This window comes from Zalophus californianus, chromosome 2 (assembly GCF_009762305.2).
Source record: "Zalophus californianus isolate mZalCal1 chromosome 2, mZalCal1.pri.v2, whole genome shotgun sequence".
NCBI classification, from domain to species: Eukaryota; Metazoa; Chordata; class Mammalia; order Carnivora; family Otariidae; genus Zalophus; species Zalophus californianus.
The window spans coordinates 84,671,839-84,692,044 of NC_045596.1; the positions used below are offsets into that span (position 1 = coordinate 84,671,839).

At 35.4% G+C, this 20,206-nt stretch overlaps 1 protein-coding gene across 7 annotated transcripts in view; it reads right to left on the bottom strand.

Moving 5' to 3' along the window:
* The window catches only part of CENPE (centromere protein E), an 82,618-nt gene that overhangs the window by 46,736 nt on the left and 15,676 nt on the right, over positions 1-20,206 (bottom strand). For 5 of the 7 annotated variants that reach the window (XM_027598508.1, XM_027598509.1, XM_027598510.1 and 2 more), the window contains 10 exons: positions 18,156-18,300; positions 17,415-17,503; positions 15,904-16,071; positions 11,501-11,620; positions 9,722-9,844; positions 9,473-9,638; positions 8,930-9,084; positions 7,059-7,373; positions 6,678-6,947; positions 6,362-6,520 (listed from right to left, as the gene is read on the bottom strand). In XM_027598508.1, the coding sequence (XP_027454309.1) occupies positions 6,362-6,520; positions 6,678-6,947; positions 7,059-7,373; positions 8,930-9,084; positions 9,473-9,638; positions 9,722-9,844; positions 11,501-11,620; positions 15,904-16,071; positions 17,415-17,503; positions 18,156-18,300 (1,710 nt within the window). Of the gene's footprint in view, positions 1-6,361; positions 6,521-6,677; positions 6,948-7,058; positions 7,374-8,929; positions 9,085-9,472; positions 9,639-9,721; positions 9,845-11,500; positions 11,621-11,849; positions 11,925-15,903; positions 16,072-17,414; positions 17,504-18,155; positions 18,301-20,206 lie in introns of all 7 variants that reach the window. The other 2 variants (XM_027598513.1, XM_027598512.1) reach the window with 2 other exon arrangements.

The window sequence follows — 20,206 nt, forward strand, 5'->3', positions numbered from 1 at the left end:
TATCCAACAAGAAGATCTAACAGTTGTAAATATCTATGCCCCTAACATGGGAGCAGCCACTTATATAAGCCAAATAATAACAAAAGCAAAGAAACACATTGAAACAATACAATAATAGTGGGGGACTTTGACGCCCCCTTTACTGACATGGACATATCATCTAAGCAAAAGATCAACAAGGAAATAAAGACTTTAAATGACACACTGGACCAAATGGACTTCATAAATATATTCAGAAAATTCCATCCCAAAGCAACAGAATACACATTCTTCTCTAGTGCCCATGGAACATTCTCCGGAAAAGATCTCATCCTAGGTCACAAATCAGGTCTCAACCGGTACCAAAAGATTGGGATCATTCCCTGAATATTTTCAGACCACAATGCTTTGAAACCAGAACTCAGTCACAAGAGGAAAGTCGGAAAGAGCTCAAATACATGGAGGCTAAAGAGCATCCCACTAAAGAATGAATGGGTCAACCAGGAAATTAAAGAAGAATTAAAAAAATTCACGGAAACAAATGAAAATGAAAACATAACTGTTCAAAATCTTTGGGATTCAGCAAAAGCGGTCCTAAGAGGAAAGTATATAGCAATACAAGCCTTTCTCAAGAAACAAGAAAGGTCTCAAATACACAACCTAACCCTACACCTAAAGGAGCTGGAGAAAGAACAGCAAATAAAGCCTAAACCCAGCAGGAGAAGAGAAATAATAAAGATCAGAGCAGAAATCAATGAAATAGAAACCAAAAGAACAGAACAGATCAACGAAACTAGAAGCTGGTTCTTTGAAAGAATTAACAAGATCGATAAACCCCTGGCCAGACTTATCAATAAGAGAAATGACCCAAATAAATAAAATCATGAAAGAAAGAGGAGATTACAACCAACTTACCAAAGAAATACAAAGAATTATAAGAACATATTATGAGCAACTCTATGCCAGCAAATTAGATAATCTGGAAGAAATGGATGCATTCGTAGAGATGCATCAACTACCAAAACTGAACCAGGAAGAAATAGAAGACCTGAACAGACCAATAACCACTAAGGAAATTGAAGCAGTCATCAAAAATCTCCCAGCAAACAAAAGCCCAGGACCAGATGGCTTCCCAGGGGAATTCTACCAAACATTTAAAGAAGAATTAATACCTATTCTTCTGAAACTGTTCCAAAAATAGAAATGGAAGGAAAACTTCCCAACTCGTTTTATGAGGCCACCATTACCTTGATCCCTAAACCAGACAAAGACCCCATCAAAAAGGAGAATTAAAGACCAATATCCTTGATCAACATGGATGCAAAAATTCTCACCAAAATACTAGCCAATAGGATCCAATAGTACATTAAAAGGATGATTCACCACAACCAAGTGCGATTTATCCTTTGGCTGCAAGGTTGGTTCAACGTCCACAAATCAATCATTATGATACAATACATTAATAAAAGAAAGAACAAGAACCATATGATCCTCTCAATAGATGCAGAAAAAGCATTTGACAAAGTGCAGCATCCTTTCTTGATCAAAACTCTTCAGACTATAGGGATAGAGGGTACATACCTCAATCTCATAAAAGCCATCTATGAAAAACCCACAGCGAATATCATTCTCAAAGCGGAAAAACAGAGTTTTCCCACTAAGGTCAGGAACACGGCAGGGATATCCACTATCACCCTGCTATTCAACATAGTATTAGAAGTCCTAGCCACAGCAATCAGACAACAAAAAGAAATAAAAGGCATCTGAATCGGCAAAGAAGAAGTCAAACTCTCACTCTCTGTAGATGATATGATACTTTATGTGGAAAGCCCAAAAGACTCCACCCTAAAACTGCTAGAACTCATACAGGAATTCAGTATAAAGTGGCAGGATATAAAATCAATGGCCTTCCTATACACCAACAGCAAGACAGAAGAAAGAGAAATTAAGGAGTCGAGCCCATTTACAATTGCACCCAAAACCATAAGATACCTAGGAATAAATCTAACCAAAGAGGCAAAGAATCTGTCCTCAGAAAACTATAAAATACTCATGAAAGAAATTGAGGAACACACAAAGAAATGGAAAAACACTCCATGCTCATGAGTTGGAAGAACAAATATTGTGAAAATGTCAATGCTACCTAGAGCAATCTATACATTCAATGCAATCCCTATCAAAATACCATCCACTTTTTTCAAAGAAATGGAACAAATAATCCTAAAATTTGTTTGGAACCAGAAAAGACCCCGAATAGCCAGAGGAATATTGAAAAAGCAAAGCAAAGCTGGTGGCCTCACAATTCCAGACTTCAAGCTCTATTACAAAGCTGTCATCATCAAGACAGTATGGTACTGGCACAAAAACAGACACATAGATCAATGGAACAGAATAGAGAGCCCAGAAATCGACCCTCAACTCTATGGTCAACTAATCTTCGACAAAGCAGGAAAGAATGTCCAGTGGAAAAAAGACACTCTCTTCAACAAATGGTGTTGGGAAAATTGGACAGCCACATGCAGAAGAATGAAACTGGACCATTTCCATACACCACACACAAAATACACTCAAAATGGATGAAAGACCTCAATGTGAGACAGGAGTCCATCAAAAACCTAGAGGAGAACACAGGCAGCAACCTCTTCGACCTCAGCCACAGCAACTTCTTCCTAGAAACATCGCCAAAGGCAAGGGAAGCAACGGCAAAAATGAACTATTGGGACTTCATCAAGATAAAAGGCTTTTGCACAGCAAAAGAAACAGTCCACAAAACCAAAAGACAACTGACAGAATGGGAGAAGATATTTGCAAATGACATATCAGATAAAGGGCTAGTATTCAAAATCTATAAAGAACTTATCAAACTCAACACCCAAAGAACAAATGATCCAATCAAGAAATGGGCGGAAGACATGAACAGACATTTCTGCAAAGAAGACATCCAGATGGCCAACAGACACGTGAAAAAGTGCTCAACATCGCTCGGCATCAGGGAAATCCAAATCAAAACCTCAATGAGATACGACCTCACACCAGTCAGAATGGCTAAAATTAACAAGTCAGGAAACGACAGATGTTGGCAGGAATGTGGAGAAAGGGGAACCCTCCTACACTGTTGGTGGGAATGCAAGCTGGTGCAGCCCCTCTGGAAAACAGTATGGAGGTTCCTCAAAAAGTTGAAAATAGAGCTGCCCTACGACCCAGCAATTGCACTGCTGGATATTTACCCCAAAGATACAAATGTAGGGATCCGAAGGGGTACATGCACCCCAATGTTTACAGCAGCAATGTCCACATTAGCCAAACTGTGGACAGAGCCAAGATGTCCACAACAGAGGAATGGATAAAGAAGATGTGGTATACACACACACACACACACACACACACACACACACACACACACGCACAATGGAATATTATGCAGCCATCAAAAGGAATGAAATCTTGCCATTTGCAACGACGTGGATAGAACTGGAGGGTATTATGTTGAATGAAATAAGTCAATCAGAGAAAGACATATATCATATGACCTCACTGATATGAGGAATTCTTAATCTCAGGAAACAAACAGGGTTGCTGTGGTGGGGGTGGGAGGGATGGGGTAGCTGGGTGATAGACACTGGGGAGGCTATGTGCTATGGTGAGCGCTGTGAATTGTGTAAGACTGTTGAATCACAGACCTGTACCTTTGAAACAAATAATACATTATATGTTAAAAATAAATAAAAAGAAGAAGATAGCAGGAGGGGAAGAATGAAGGGGGGGGAATTGGAGGGGGTGACGAACCCTGAGAGACTCTGGATTCTGAGAAACAAACTGAGGGTTCTAGAGGGGAGGGGGTGGGGGGAGGGGTTAGCCTGGTGATGGGTATTAAAGAGGGCACGTTCTGCATGGAGCACTGGGTGTTATACGCAAACAATGAATCATGAAACACTACAGCAAAAACTAGTGATGTAATGTATAGTGATTAACCTAATAAAAAAAAAATAAAGTGTGCACTCTAAGGGGATTCATGAGAAACCTACTAATGCAGCCCCTTGGGGTCCAGATGAACTGAGGGGTCCATGCGGGATTCCATTATGAACATGGTAACAGAAGACTAAGCTGATCCTAGCTTTCCATCCCAGATTTGAGACACCCCAAGAAACAGAAAAGCCCCATTTGGACCTTTTTTTTATCAACATAGATGATTCTAGCATAAACTTAATACCACACACCAGCTGGTCCCAGTGAATAGAACTCTCTTTTTCCCTCACTTCTCTGCTATTGCCCCTTTTCATGGGGCCCTATAATTGCATTTTTGCATTTGTTTAAAAGCAGCTAAGTATTGTTGCATCTTATTTTCAAAAATCTTTTCAAAAAACCTTCCCCTAATGAAAGTGAAAGTTATAAATTTCAAATCAAGGTCAAATGCCTTTGGCTCATTTGATTGATCCAAACTACATATAAGCTGAGAACACAAGATAGAAAACAAGTGAAAATGCTTTTCTAGGAGAGAAGTACTGAAGCATAGGGAGAGAGAGGGAAAGCTTTTCCAAGGCAAGAATACTGTACCCCAAGGGTAAATGGGGGAAAACTCATTATATAAATAGCATATAAATCTACATAGAGATTTATTTATATAAGTTGGAGGTTACTGAATTATTCTTAAGCAGTATTTGTTTTTATTTAATAATATGTCCATCCTGATGATTTTTCTGTTTGCATATAATATGCAGTTTTAAAAAATTTTATGACCACATAAAACCCAGTTGCATTATCTATATACATACGTACATATTATATATACATATACTATACCAAGCTACGGATGTGTGAAAGATTATTTCATCAGTCTCCCACTGATGAATGTTTTAAATTTCTAGTAGCAAATGTTCTGGAATCAATAGTATTAAGTGCATAAAACTGAAAGACAGTATAAAAATCCTGTTAATATATATCAAAGGCATTTTTGAAAAGTAGAAATGTATATAGTAAATGAATCCATTGTATAAAATTATAGGCAATCACCAGTTACAGACTGAATTTTGTCCTCCCAATATTCATTTTGAAGCCCTAACCCCCATGTGACGGTGTATGTGAAGAGAAAGCCTTTAAGGAGGGTAATTAAAGTTAAATGAGGTCATAAAACGAGGGCCCTAATCCCATAGGATTGGTATCCATTCATTCATTCATTAGGCTCGATGCCCAGCGCAGAGCCAGACGTGGGGCTCAAACTCACAACCCTGAGATCAAGACCTGACCTGAAATCAAGAATTGGTCACCCAGTTGACTGAGCCACCCAGGTGCCCCAGATTCGTGTCCTTTTAAGTAGAGGAAGAAACACCAGTGCTCTTTCTCAGCTTGAGCATAGGAGAAAGGCCCTGTGAGGGATACAGAAGGAAGGTTCCATTGGCATGCAGGGAAAAGAAGACTTAACAGAAACTAAATTTTCTAGCACCTTAATCTTGGACTTCTAGCCTCCACAACCAGGAGAAAGTAAATTTCTGTTGTTTTAGCCAGCAGTCTGTGATATTTTGTGATGGAAACCCTAGTGGACTAACACAACTCTCTTAAAACAAACAAACAAACAAACAAACAAAAAATCATCATTAGCATCTCCTAGTGTTTGTTGTATATAATTGAATAACCAGTTAAGACCTTATTCTCCTAAGGTCTCAGAACAAAATGAACCATACTACTTAGAACAAATTAAGGTGAGATTTAAGCACCTAATAGTAAAAATTATAGCTTAAGCCCTAGAAACAGGCATTAATAAAATATACACATTGATTTTACAGGGATCTCTAAGCAAGTTTAATATATAAAATCTGACATAAAACAAATATTTTAGACAGTTAGTAATAAGCAAACTTTCTTCTATTCTTAGAATTCAGAGGGATTTTTATTATTTTTTTAAATTTTTAAAAAAAGATTTTATTTATTTATTTGACAGAGAGAGAGAGACAGCAAGAGAGGGAACACAAGCAGGGGGAGTGGGAGAGGGAGAAGCAGGTTTCCGGCCAAGCAGGGAGCTCGATGTGAGGCTCGATCCCAGGACCCTGGGATTATGATCTGAGCTGAAGGTTAAGCGACTGCTTAACCAACTGAGCCATCCAGGCACCCCTTCAGAGGGGTTTGTAAGGACATTTCAAATACATTAGGCCTCAAAATATCAGCTTAAAGTTTGAACTAATTTTTGCCTTTTTTTCCCAAATTGATTGTAAGCAGTTATATCTGAAGTTATTTCAAAGACATCAGGGTTATGCTTGTAAATTATTGTTAGTTATTAGCACTGTGAATAATAAACAAGATTGAGATTATCATTATGTACTTAACTGCTTGAGGTAAAAGAGAAAGCTCATCTACACATATAAAAACTTTGAATGGAAACACCATTTACCTTTTCCTGGAATTCATCCTTAGTTTCTCCTAGGTTTTCCTCTGTATGCAAATTCCTGGAAGTTTCCTCAGAAATTTTCATTTTTAGTGTGTTAATTGTTTCTTGGTGTTGTTTTAAAGACTCAAGAGCATTTCTTAATTGTTCTTGGGTGTCTATATTCTTTGTCAGAGAAATGGAAAACAATGTCCATTAGAATAATGTATAACAGTGGAAGTAATTTTGTAGTGGCTACCGGATCATGAATTATAAGTGATGGCTCCTGTCCTGTTTGTAAAGAGGCTCTGAATTTTCAGAGTTTACTCAGTAAAAGCCTTACCATGTTTACAGTATCCTGAATGTCACTTTTGAGTTGGTCCCTCTCAATCTGCAGGCTCTCCTGGAGTTGTTTTAGGTCCTCCTTTTCTTGGGTTAAGGTTCTTACTTCTACTAAAGTTTGTTGAAGTTGCTCAGCAATCAGTGTTTTTTCCTTTTCCATAGTTTGCAGCCTCGAATCTCTACTTTCTAATTGTTCCTTCAGCTCTTCCACTTCATTTAACCTGTTTTGACTCTTAGTTGTCTTCTGAACTTCTTCAGATTTGGGAGAAAGCTTTAAAATAAGAAAAAGTAAATGTGAAAAGCAGAGCATTCTATGGTATATAAATGGAAGCTAAACCCCAGAAAGTTAAAGATCACTCCCCAGAGGGTGTCTTGTACCAACCTCTGTGTTCACAGCATCCAAACTTAAACCAAGTTTTTGAGCTTGTTTAGAGAGATTCCCTATTTCCTGATTCATTCTTGCATTCTCCTCAAGGACCATCTTATACTTTTGCTCAAATTCAATATGATGATTTTTAAAATCTTGGAATTCTTGATCAGTGCTTTTGTAATTCAACTGGGTAGTTGCTAGGTCATTTTTAGTTTTCCCAATTTCTTCAAGTAAATCTTGAATTCTACTTTCCTTTTGAACTACTTCAGAAAACAAATTGTCTCTTTCTGATGTTATTATACAGAGCTCTTCAGATTTATCATGCATCTATGGAAACGAAATAAAATTAGCTATGTTAGCAATGTATGGTCTACCGAAGCAGTCTTCAGGAAAAAAAAAAGTTTCTTCGGGGTCGGGGGTAAGGTGGGGGAGGGGGAAGACATTGAAATTATGCAAAAATTTGACCGAGGAAAGGCAACATTTTTATTGTCACCATCCTTTAAGAATGTATTATCCTCTTTAACTTTACCTTCAGTTTCATTTTCTATGCTCTTTGGGTTCTAGCAAGGATTGCATGGAGAAGGGTACTCAGTAGAAACACTTCATTTCAGGATGTGCCTTTATCTCCTTATCTATCATTCTAAAGTATTTTCTAGCCTCTTCGTGTGTCATTTTATGTTTTGTCTTAGAATTTGACATTTTTCTCCTAAAGCCTTTAAATGTAGCTCCAAATTCTAAAAATATCATCCCTGAATAATTTAAATAGTTAAGTTTTATTTGAATTATTATTTAAATCAACCCTATCCAGCTAATAAACAGTAAAATAACTGTGAAAGGTAAGGTAGCAATGGTGGGAAGAAGAGAGGCGGACTTACAGCAGAGACTAAGGACGGGGCTAATACAGCAGGGTTGTTTCATTCATGGACTTAGGACAGCAGGCACATCTGTGGAGCTCAGCTACTGGCTTCATAACTATTTGTTGAGCTAAAAAACAGCACCTACTTTAAAGAGTTTTTAGGATGACTAAATAATGTTGCTAGAGTTCTTTAGCATGATGTCTGCCACTTGGGTCTTCAAACACTTGTCAGTTTTATTTCTTTTAGAAAAGTAGAGAGGAAGGAAAAGCTGGCTGATGGTTCACAGGTTTGTTCACTGGCCTGCAAGATTTACACTGACCCCTAAACTTTATCAGTCCCCTCCCTTACATCTCATTATGTTTTTGTGTTCAACGTAGTGATGGAACTAGTACCAAAAACAAAAAAGTTAAAAAAAGGATGGGCCATAGAACTCTATTTAAAGATTTTATTTTTAAGTAATCTCTCCACCCAATGTGGGGCTTGAACTTACAACCCTGAGATCAAGAGTCCACACTCTCTACTGACTGAGCAGCCAGATGCCCCCATAGAACTCTGTTTAAATGTTTTTTTTTTAAAAATTTATTTCAGAGAGATAGAGAGCATGGGGATAAGAAGCAGAGGGAGAGGGGCAAGCAGACTCTGCAATGAGCCCAGAGCCACTGCAGGGCTGGATCCCACAATCCCGAGATCACGACCCGAGCCGAAAACAAGAGTCAGATGCTCAACCAACTGAGCCACCCAGGCGCCCCCAAAACTCTGTTTAAGTGAAACATTTGAGGACTACAGAATTGGTTGTTACATGGATCAAGTTACTAAGTATACTGTTAAATAGGCTTTGAAAGTGTGTTTTCTGGTAATAAGAAAATTGGGGGAGGAACTACATTCATTTCTATTCCTAACAAGTTGAGTCATATGTTTACACTCTCTTGACTGCTACTTTAAGATAAACTACAGCAAGACATTTAAAGTGCTATTACCAAGGTTTTTATTTCAAAATAAGAATTATTTGCTTTAAAATGTGTTTACCTCTTTCCTCAGCATTTCTACTTCTGAGGGTAAAGATTTCAATGCTGAGAGCAAATTAACTTCTTTATGCAAAGCTTCATTTTCTTCAACTTCTTTATTCAGTTCTTTCTGGAGGTCAGTAACCTTTCTTTCCAGTTCCAAATTACAGAGCAAATCTAGGATATTTTGGGTAAATTAAAACAGCCCACAGTTATTGGGATAATCTAAATAATATGCAAAGTTAGATTATTTAATCAGACTATATAAAATTTATTAAAGAGTCAATGTTGGTTAACAGGTAATCTAACCGTTAATAGTTCTTCAACCACTTTTTGAAAATCAGGTCCAATTTATTTGAAAAATAATTCTTAAATCCTTATTAATTGGAATTCCATGGAAGCAGTTATAAATACTGATCTCTATCGAAACTCATTATTAAGCTATTAAAACAATCATATCAGAGGATAACAGATTTCTACCCATTGGAATATAGTCGCAAAATCCTTCAGGTAGGTTTCTAGACAAAGTCAGATCTGCAAAGAATTAAGTGAAATTATGAAATACCTTTTGGAACTTTGCCATCTATAAGGGAGGTGAGTTTTGTTATTTCATTAAAAGAAGATTGCAATTCTTTCTCCAGATCCACTTGCATTTTCTTTTTTGCCTCCAGTTGGCATTGATATAACTGAATATCATTTTCCATTTCCTTGTATGTATTTGTAAGTTCTTTCTGTTGAGAGAAACATTGCAAATTCACAGAAATGTAGTGATTGTAGCAACTATTTTATTATAAATATTACAGGAAACAGTTACCATTTTCTCTTTCAGCTCCAGATTTTCACTTCTAAGAAAGGCTGATTCTTTCTTGGCATCAAGGGCTACAGTTTCAGCATCAAGCAGAGTCTGTTTCATTTGTTTTATGTTTTCAGTGCTTTCCTATACACAGGACAAAAAGAACTTAGTGAAATATGCTAATTTCAAATGTGTATTTAATAGGAAAAGATGAAAAGAAATAATATTTCCACAATAAAAATATTTTAAAAACTCTGGCTATATTTTTCCAAATTATAGAAGCATTGTATAGACTGAAGAAATCTGTTATTGTTTAAAAAAGGTTAACACAATTGTTGTTCAGCTAGCTTGTTAAAATTTCCTATGTATTTTTAAGTCATTCTAAAATGACTTAAAATGACCTGCCATCTAAAAATGGCAGGTGAGTAGTTCATAATTAAAATTAAGGATATGAAATCACAAATTTCAAAGAAAAAGACAAAAAACCCAATAGAGAAACAGAGAAAAGATGAACAGGTAACTCACAGAAGGGAAAATGCAAATGATTGATAAATACATGAAAAGATCTCAGTCTCATTTTTAGAGAGAAGTGGCATTTTAACTTTAGCTTACATAAATTCAACCACATATATCCTTGGCAGAATATTAATGCACAAATGAATGAATGAATTGGATGAATAAAGGGAAAGAAACAGCAATTTTTAAAAAGTGGGCAATTCTGCTTGCGACTCTATCAACAGACAACTCCTGGATTATATGAAAGTGCCTTTCTTCCCAGGGCCTTAGAACAGTAAGATTACTTTTACAAAGGATCATTTGTCAGGTAACAGAAGAGTCCTGATAGAAGGTAATAAAAAGTACTCTGAAAAACTTAAATGAAAACAAAAGAAGAAAAACCAAAATTTCAGCTTGAAACTGCTGCCTTCTTAAAAAGAGTTAAAAACTCGAATCAAACTGATACTTTCTTGAGGTAATCAGGAGGACTGAAGGCAAATAGAATAGAAAGCAAGCAGCAAAAATTAACAATTTCATCATGAAATTCAATGTTATTTAATGCCATATCTTTTTTTTTTAAGATTTTATTTATTTATTTGAGAGAGAGAGCATGCAAGAGAGAGCATGAGCAGGGGGGCAGGGTAGAGGCAGAGGGAGAAGCAGACTCCCCGCTGAGCAGGGAGCCTGATCCCGGGATTGATCCTGGGATGCCAGGATCATGACCTGAGCTGAAGGTCGACGTTTAACTGACTGAGCCACTCAGGAGTCCCTTAATACCATATCTTATACCAACTAAAATCATCTAGAACTACAGTTTCTGAAAAATACCAAACTGTTAAAATAGTTATTTAAATTATAATGAGAATTCATTAATATTAATGAAATTTATAAAACCATGCTCAATCGCATGTGATATGTATAGTTTCAGTTACTTATCAATACCAACATAAGTGCTCACCTAGAGATACTGACTACATACTTCTGCATGCATTTGCACAAAATAATTGAAAAAAGTAATAAATTTTGAATTACTAATTTTTAATGGAAGCTCATCCTTACTTATATTCACTCAAAGAACGATATCCTCAACTCTCTACGAATGATTCTTCATCTGTAAAATGGCAATGATATTAACAGTCCCTCTTTTATAGAGTCAGACAAGATTAAATAAAATAGTATATGTAAAACAACTGCAACAATGCCTGGCACACAGTAGGCTCAATGTAAGCTCAATATTGATAATAATGATGATGGTATACTATAAATGCCTACATGATTAAACAACAAAATAAACCTGATTTTTACCGATGAGTATGACAAGTCCATTTTCATATCTTCTGACTTCTGAGAGTCTATGTATTTCTGTAGCTTCTTAACCTGGTCTTCCTTTTCTCTAAGCAGCTCTACTTTTGAGCTTAGCTCATTCTATAAGAAGTATGAAACAGAAAAAAGTGAAACGTATTTTCTTGTATTTAAATTTTAGGGGATAAAAAAGAACTTACATTTAATAGTTTAAATCATTAGTAAAATTTAAAAAGTTGATATTTAAAAAACAAAACGTTTCTTCTATTTTCTGAAATCATGTTCAATTACGTATAATGTACATTTTATAGTTCTAGTTCCTTATGATAGAAATACCAACATAAATGCTCACCTCAAGATCTTGATTATACACTTCTGCATGCTTAACTAAATTCTTTAAGTTGGAAATTTCATGAATTAGTTGCATCTGTAAGAGCATGTGAACAGGCAACAGAGCAAACCAAAAGTTAATAAAGCAAAAAAAAAAAAAAGAAAGAAAGAAGGAAAACCCCCCAAAAGACAGCATTTATTCACTGCTTCAGAATCACCAAAACAGTAAGAAGGGATTAAGAGATCAATTGTTCAAGCTACTGTTACAGAGCACCTCATCATTTGAAGATATAAAACAAACAGAAACCCAGTAAGTCAAACAAAAAATCCTCAAACCCCACAAAACAAGCAAACAAGAAAAAAACCTCAGCATGACCCAAGTAACGGTTATGTCACCTGTTAATAATGCTATAATAATGTCAAAAGCAAATTAGTATGCATCCCTTGGAAGATATAAACTGGTAATCAAACTTTAAAAAACACTTTTAATAGATTTTTGTTTTGGGGAGGTTCAGTGCAGAAATGTTATTTATTCTACAAGATATTTTGGTTTCTTCCCATAAATTAGCCATTTAGCTTTACACTGGCATACTTTTTAAGGATTTGTGTTTTAGAATTTAGGTCTGGATTAGGGTAGTTTCATGTGGTGCCTTTACAATAATATCACTGTTCACTAAAGCTACAGAGATATGTATAGGATTATCAATTATTACCTTGATTCATTCTATGGAAAATATGGGAAAGATGATGTTATTGTTTTATATTTTTTAACTGTCTAAAAGTATAAAGAATACTTAAAAATATATGTGTTTCTATTAAAGTTTCCTTTCCATCAAATACCTGAAGCATTAAATATTTGAGTACTACATACTTTTGTGTCAAAACACGTAAATGACAACTTACCAGAGATAAACATACTTTCTCTTAGAATTATGAAATCTTCATAATTCGACGAGTCCTTAAAAAGTAAAGGCAAGGTGGGTGGGGGGATGGGGTAACTGGGTGATGGGCATTAAGGAGGGCATGTGATGTAATGAGCACTGGGTGTTATATGCAACTGTTGAATAACTGAAATCTACCTCTGAAATTAATGATACACTCTATGTTAATTAATTGAATTTAAATAAAATTAGATTAAAAAAGAAGAAAAAAGTAAAGGCAAATTCTAGTAGAAATGTAAGGGATTTACGAAAATAGTGTCTGGTTTAAGTAATATTTTCTGAATGTTTAATTCAGTCCTAACTAGTTTAGATTCAAACTAGTGTTGACATTCCTATTTTAGGTCAGCATCTTCCAGAAATATTATGTGAGCCAAATTAGTATTGAAAATTTCCTACTGGCTGCATTAAAAAAACAGAACTAATTTTAAAAATATATTTGAACCTAATATATCCAAAATATTATCACTTGTTCATGTAATCAATATAAAAAACTAAACAGTTTACATTTTTTTTCATACTTAAGTCAGTTCAAACTGGCCACACTTCAAGTACTCAATCATCACATGTGGTTAGTGGCTATCAACTGTTCAGCAAAATTTTAGACATTTGTGTTGGCTATAATTTAAATTGGCTCCATCTTTTATCTTCTCTTTCTTTTAGAAAAATTTTGTGCAACAAAATCACATTTACCAATAAAAAATGAAGGGGGGGAATTTGGAGAGGGAGATGATCATGAGAGACTATGGACTCTGAGAAACAAACTGAGGGTTCTAGAGGGGAGAGGGGTGGGGGGATGGGTTGGCCTGGTGATGGGTATTAAAGAGGTCACGTACTGCATGGAGCACTGGGTGTTATATGCAAACAATGAATCATGGAACACTACATCAAAAACTAATGATGTAATGTATGGTGATTAATATAACACAATACAAGAAAATAAGGAAGAACTAAAAAATTAATCTTTATTTTAGAAAAGAAACATTTAGAAAGAAAAATTATCTCACTTCTCATTTGAAATAGCACTTTAAGTATTAGTTCTAATTAATGGAGAAAGATGAACTTTTGTAAAGCTTGGACTGTGACTTCCTAATGAGGTATTATCTAAGATGCTGAGTATAAAGAGAAAGTATATGATATAGTCAAAAGTTAATTGGCTGCTACATAAAAAAAAATTACAGATTTCAATTGTAATTTTCAGCAGGTAAAATATTTAATTCCTTAAGACAAAAATCTCCAAGTTGTTAAAATTCTAAAATTAATCAAGTTAAATCAAGTAGAGGGTTGGAATTTTCTTTGTTCCCTGAGCTTGATGAGACTTGACTTTGTTTACCCCTCCTTCTAAAAATTACTATTTAAACATCCTGTATTTCTATATTCCCATTTGAAAATGATACACAGTTCTGGTGATTTATAAAACCATTAGGCAAAAAAAAAAAAAAAAAAAAAGAGCATTAGGCAAACCAGGGCAATGACCACATGTCCTAAGGCCATAATTTGAATTTTCCCTCCTTTTTGGCTAAGCTTTTCCCAAAATGAAGGTTTGGGACCATATTTTACTGCATACACAGACATATTTTTAGTTTAAAATAGAATGGAACTGCCTTTGAGCAGAATAAGTTTTTATTACTTAGTATTTTAGGTTACCTTATAGAACCTAGAATTTTAGTTGTGTCCAAGTAAAGATGAAAAGAATAGGATTATTTCCCCCCTTGACTGTGGTTAAAAGGAAAAAAAAAATCAGGTTGTGAGAGTCAAGTCATATACTCTGTGAGCTTCAGTTTTTATTATTGAATATATAAATCATGTAAAAAACTTTGAGAAAGTATTGCTATACTTATGCCCAAAGTTAATTTTATGTCATATTATTTATAACGAGTAAGACAGAATTAGATGACATTGGGAGTTAGAAGGGGCCTTGGCAAGCACCTGGTTCAACCCCCAGGGTGGAGAGAAACAGGAAGTAAGTCCGGAGAGATTCCGAGACTCGCTCAAAGCCTTGTATCCTACTTGGAAGCAAGTTTGGCTCCAGAGACCATGCTCTTAACCATGACACTAGACCACCCCCTTCGTTATAAAACTCAGTGTTTACTGATTGATGTCTATGGGTCAGTATTCGACATTTTGTATTTTGTTAACACGCAAATTTTAAAACAAGTTAAATGAAACCCTGTGGAGAACATACAGACTTTGCATCTTAGTATATATACCCATGAAATGTAGGATTAACTTTAATTTATAGGTAGAATGGAAATAATACTTTTGGCACTGAATTGTTTTTTTCCTTATTTAAAAAAAAAGTAAAAAAAAGAGGGCGAGAAATGAAACAATACCGAGGAAAAAGCATTGTGTCCCTTTGGGCTATCCTCACAGAAATCTTGGAAGTAGCTGCAAATTAACTCATATTTTAACTACACCAGAACACTGGCTCTTATTTTGAGGGTAGGGGGAGTTATAGATTGCTTCATAGTCTTATAATGGCTATGGATTCTTGTTCCAGGACAATGAATATGCATTCAAAAATTCTGCAAAATAATTTTATAATGTCTGTGACCTCTAGGTTAAGGAAGGTCTGCTCTAAGAAATCTCTTGAATTTCTTGGAACAATTTCTATTATAGCTTAATATTATATATTTAGGAAATTTAAGTGATCTGTTTCATTTCTAATAAATTCATTACTAGTATTTAGTACTAGTTATAATAATTTTCACAATAACTCTCTGATATGGAAAAAGACACGAGCAAAATCAGCTTCCCCAGCCATTCTAATAATGTTCTAAATATTTAGGAATATACTTTGTAAAGAAAATGAAATCCATTAACACATAGTATCCATGCATAAAACATTCAGCCAGATAGTAAAATTCATATTGGTCTCAGTAGGAAATGGTTATACTCTAGACAGTACTTCTGGTGTGCTCAACAAATTAATGTTTGAGAAAAATAATTCATATGTGAAATAAATATGATTTAAATATTTTAAAATATAAGTGAATTACTTCTTAAATTCTCTAAATTTTGTGTACACATAGAAAATGGTTGGATTCTCCATATGTCAACCTTAGAAATAAACATCTTTAAGAGAATGATACTTCTTTTAAAAGTGTGGTTTTATTTTCATGTTTCCATATCTCTTACCTCCTGATCTTTTTCTGCTTTTCTTTCTAGAGCCTCAAATTCATCCAAATCATTCTTTTCTTTTAATTTCAATTCCATTTCTTCATTTTCTCGTCTTAGTTGTTCATAGTCCAATACCAGATTATCATAGTTGGCACGAAGGGAATTCAGTTCACTTTCTAAGTTTTCCTATTGGAAACAAAACCAGATTTTCAAGTCAGAGAGAATTCTAATCCTATATTGTTTCCTTACTAAAATTTGGGCTAGTCAAATAGTTTAACCTGAAATCATGTAGTTAACTTAGGTCATTCTCTTCTTCAATATCTTTCTAATGGTGTAGCTTGATCCAGGGTAAAATAAAGGATGTGCATTTTGGTAAACTAGCTTAGAAAACTACTTTGACAGGAATGAAAAAAAAAAGATCATATAAACAAGCCTATATCTAACATATAAACTGCCTATATCTAACTGAGAAAGTTGTCAGGAGTAGGAAGCTGGGGAGGTAGGTGCATCCCGGAGAGGTGGGGTGTATCCCGGGAAGTCCACTTGACCACAGATCCTTATGCTCCTTAGTTATGAAGTTGATAATTTAATTCTCCACCTGCCTGATGCCTGTTTTATTTCTTAAATAGGTCTGAATTTTGGAAGGGAAACAGAGGTATTATTTATTGACCTCTAAAACTCGAAATGCTGCTATGTTTTACCATACTCAAAAGAGGCCTGTTTCTGTTTTGTATACTATTATGAGAAAGAGATAAACTGCAGGTTAAAAAAACAAAAATTAACACCAGGGATTTTCCAAAAACAACACACTTCTAGAGGATGTTTTAGGGACATAAAAGCACTTTAACACCTAATTTTAACTAATACAACGGTTAAGTAATGATAATTCCCAAGAATCACTGTAATTTTATTCTAAAACTAAAATGGAATTTTCTTAACAAATACATTTATAAAACTATACTATACTTTTTTGGACATTAGTAGCCTAGAAAGTCAATATGGACTCTATACCTTCTGAGTATTCACCATAGTATTCCCTAAAGGTTTGATAAAACCACACATAATACATTTACTTTTATTTTTCAGTATGATTTGGCAATATTACCCCCTCCCTGCTGTATCATTCTTCTACTATATGCCTGAGAATTTTGACACTTTAAAAATCAGCCTTTTTTAAAACCCTTACGGGATTATGTAAGGAAAAACAGAAACAAAAAAAACCCCACAAAACTAAAACCAAAAAAAAAAAAAAAAAACCCCAAAACCAAAAAAAAACATAGATACCAAGATCTGTTGGGAAAGAACTAGACACAAATGTTTACCTATTACCATACACCTGCATTATACAATTTTTAGCTTCCTTCTACATGTCAGTTATCAATTAGGAGTGTAACGAGTAATTAGAACCAAAACTGTTACTAAAATTAAGTCAGAGCGAGTAATGTGCTGCTACAACAACGTAAACACCAACAAAAAGTGAATTTTAAAAAGAGTCAGAGATAATGTTTTATAAAATAGGTTTAAGTTACCTGACTTAGTAGCTTTGTTGCTGGATTCCACTCTGTCTCATTTAATGTATCAAAAGTATTACTGAAAATATCCGACTCTGAGCAGAAAGCTAGAATTAGGGGAAAAAGAAATTTATCCATAAATATGTTTAATAAAGTTTCTTAAAAGTCAAAGACTAAAAAAAAAAAATCTGATTGGAGGTAATAATAAGCTCCAAATAGCTAACATGTGCTCAAAATATGAATGCCAAGAATACATTAACAACAGATATCACCATTTATATTGTATGAATTAAGATCCCTGGTTAGAATTAGTAATAAAATACTCGATCCTTGATACAATATAGGTAAAAGGACAAATTCTGAATTTGAGATTTGATCAATGTAAGTAGATTTTAAAATGCCCTTTAAAAATACTGCTAATGTTGAAGACATTTTGAAACATGCCTGTGTAATGCTACCCTTTCAAAGTTAAAGTTTAAGGCAGATGTTATATGGATACTAATTTAGCTGGATAATGATTCAAACCAACAATAAAAATGTCTTGTGTTTCAACTAAAGTGTATCATTCGTAAGAGATGTGAAAATAATAGAGAATGTTCACTTTCTTAAAATCACTAATTTTTATCATTATCTCCATTGTAATTGCATCTAAAATACATACATTCTATTAAATGTGTTTATCACATTAACTCAGTTATAAATAAAGTAGTTCTTTACCGGGATGCTATGGTAATTAAAAGCAGCTAAAAAAGCACTCACATTCATCAATTTCCCCCACTACAGTTACAGCCGCCTTTCGTGTTTTTGTTACATTTGTTGACATATTAAATTCATTTATGTAATTTGAGTCCTTCATTTTGTTAATTTTGCCAAGGCACCAAGTGACTCTTCGTTTTCTTTTAGCCTAAGAGGAAAAAAATCAAAATTACCTCACACAGATCTGGGCTCAAACATCATGAAACAAGGGAATTAATTTACATTTCTTGGAAACCATGGACTTGGTAGAATTCTTTTTAAGCCTATTTTAACATCCTATCAGTCTAAGGATGTCATGAGAAAACAAATTTTTAAAATCAGTGTTTAACCCTATAAAAAATTTGATAAAACTATCATTTAAAATTCATGTTTTATTTGAAAGTTTCCCTACAAACTTTTCTGGGACTTAATTGAAAGGAATCGGCTGACTCCCGCCTTCAAGTAATCCGGTGTTCTCTAGCAGGGAAGCTGCTGCTGCCCACCACAGCTACCAAAAGCACTTTGGGGTGTCCAGCTCTGACTGGGAAGGGACAGACAGATGGTCAATTTGAACTTCCTTCAGCGAGTAGATCTCCACACAGCCTTCACAATGCCAGTCTCTTCCAATGCAGTAAAGCTAATGCCTTCCCCAGGGCTCCTAACCTCATTGCTCCTCTCTCCCCTGGGACCTTGCTCCCTGGGTTATGGATTCATCTGTTAGCCTCACCAGCCCCCTCTAACAGCTTGATGAATGAATGCTCCAGCCTCTCCATTTGCTTTTGATTTTTTTTAAACAAACCCTTCACTCCTTACTTCTCTCTAGCTACAATTTTCTTTTCATTTCTCTTTCGTGCTCTTCCTCGTCATCCATCTACTCCTTCGTCATCCTTTCAGGAACACCTCTGTCTCCTGGTGCTTATCCCACCACTCACTCTGCTTTGCTGGTTTCTTCTCTTCCTCTGCTTGTGTTTTCCTGTATTTCATGGCTACCATTCTTCTCCTGTCCCTCTATGAAGTACAAGTACTATCTCATCTTACTTAATCCTCCCAACTATCCTCTTACTACCTCCTTTTTATAGGTGAGCTGATCTATAAATGGTCCTTTTTTCTATCTGAGGCCAGTCCCCTCTAATGTGCTCACAATCTCATCCCCTGGGGTCATCTCAACCCTCTGTAAGATGGCTTTCACTCCTAGCACACAGCTCAAATTGCTTTGTAAATGAGCTTGTTTCCAAATCCAAAAAATTGTCTATATTTATCTTAATTAACTTCTCAACAGAATGTGACACTGCTGAGTACTACCTCTCTGAAATATTCTCTTCCCTTAATGACCACAACTCACCTGGTTTCCTTCTTAACTCTAGAGCGAATCCTGGCTCCCTTTGGGATTCTTCTACCTTTATCTAAAAGTCGTTCTTGGGGTCTGGTCTTTGGTCTTCTTTTCATTCCCAACATGCTCTCAGAACCAGCCCATCCATTCCCACGACTTGACTTTGGATCTGCAGTAGCTAATGCCCAAATTGATATCTCTACCTCACATCTTTCACCTGATTTTCATTTTCAATTGCCTGAAATCTTTAACTGGAGATGTCCCAAATAAAACACTGAGCAGCTGCACTGCTCTTCATTCGATGTTCCTTAACAGTGAATACTGCTACCAGCTACCCAGCAATGTTTGCCAGTCATTCTGGACACCTCTCTCTCCCTCTCCCTGACCCTCACATCTAAGGAATCACAAAGTCCTGTTGAGTCTCTCTCCCACATAGCTCTCCAACTGATCCGTTTTTTTTTCCATCTCCAGAGACACAGTCCTTGTAGAGCCCCAACCAATCGGATGCACACAAGCAGCTGTACCTTTCTGAAATACAATCATGATCATGTTACCTACAAGACTTTTCCTTGCCCTTAGCATAAGGCAATGTTCAAATCCTTCACTGTGATTTAAAATTCCCCTGCCACCAAAACGTTTTTAAATCCAAGGGAAACATTATGTTGTTTTCACTACTCCAAGCTTTTGTACATGTGGATCTCTTCCTGAAATATTCTTCCTTATACCTTCCATTGGGCTGTTTCCT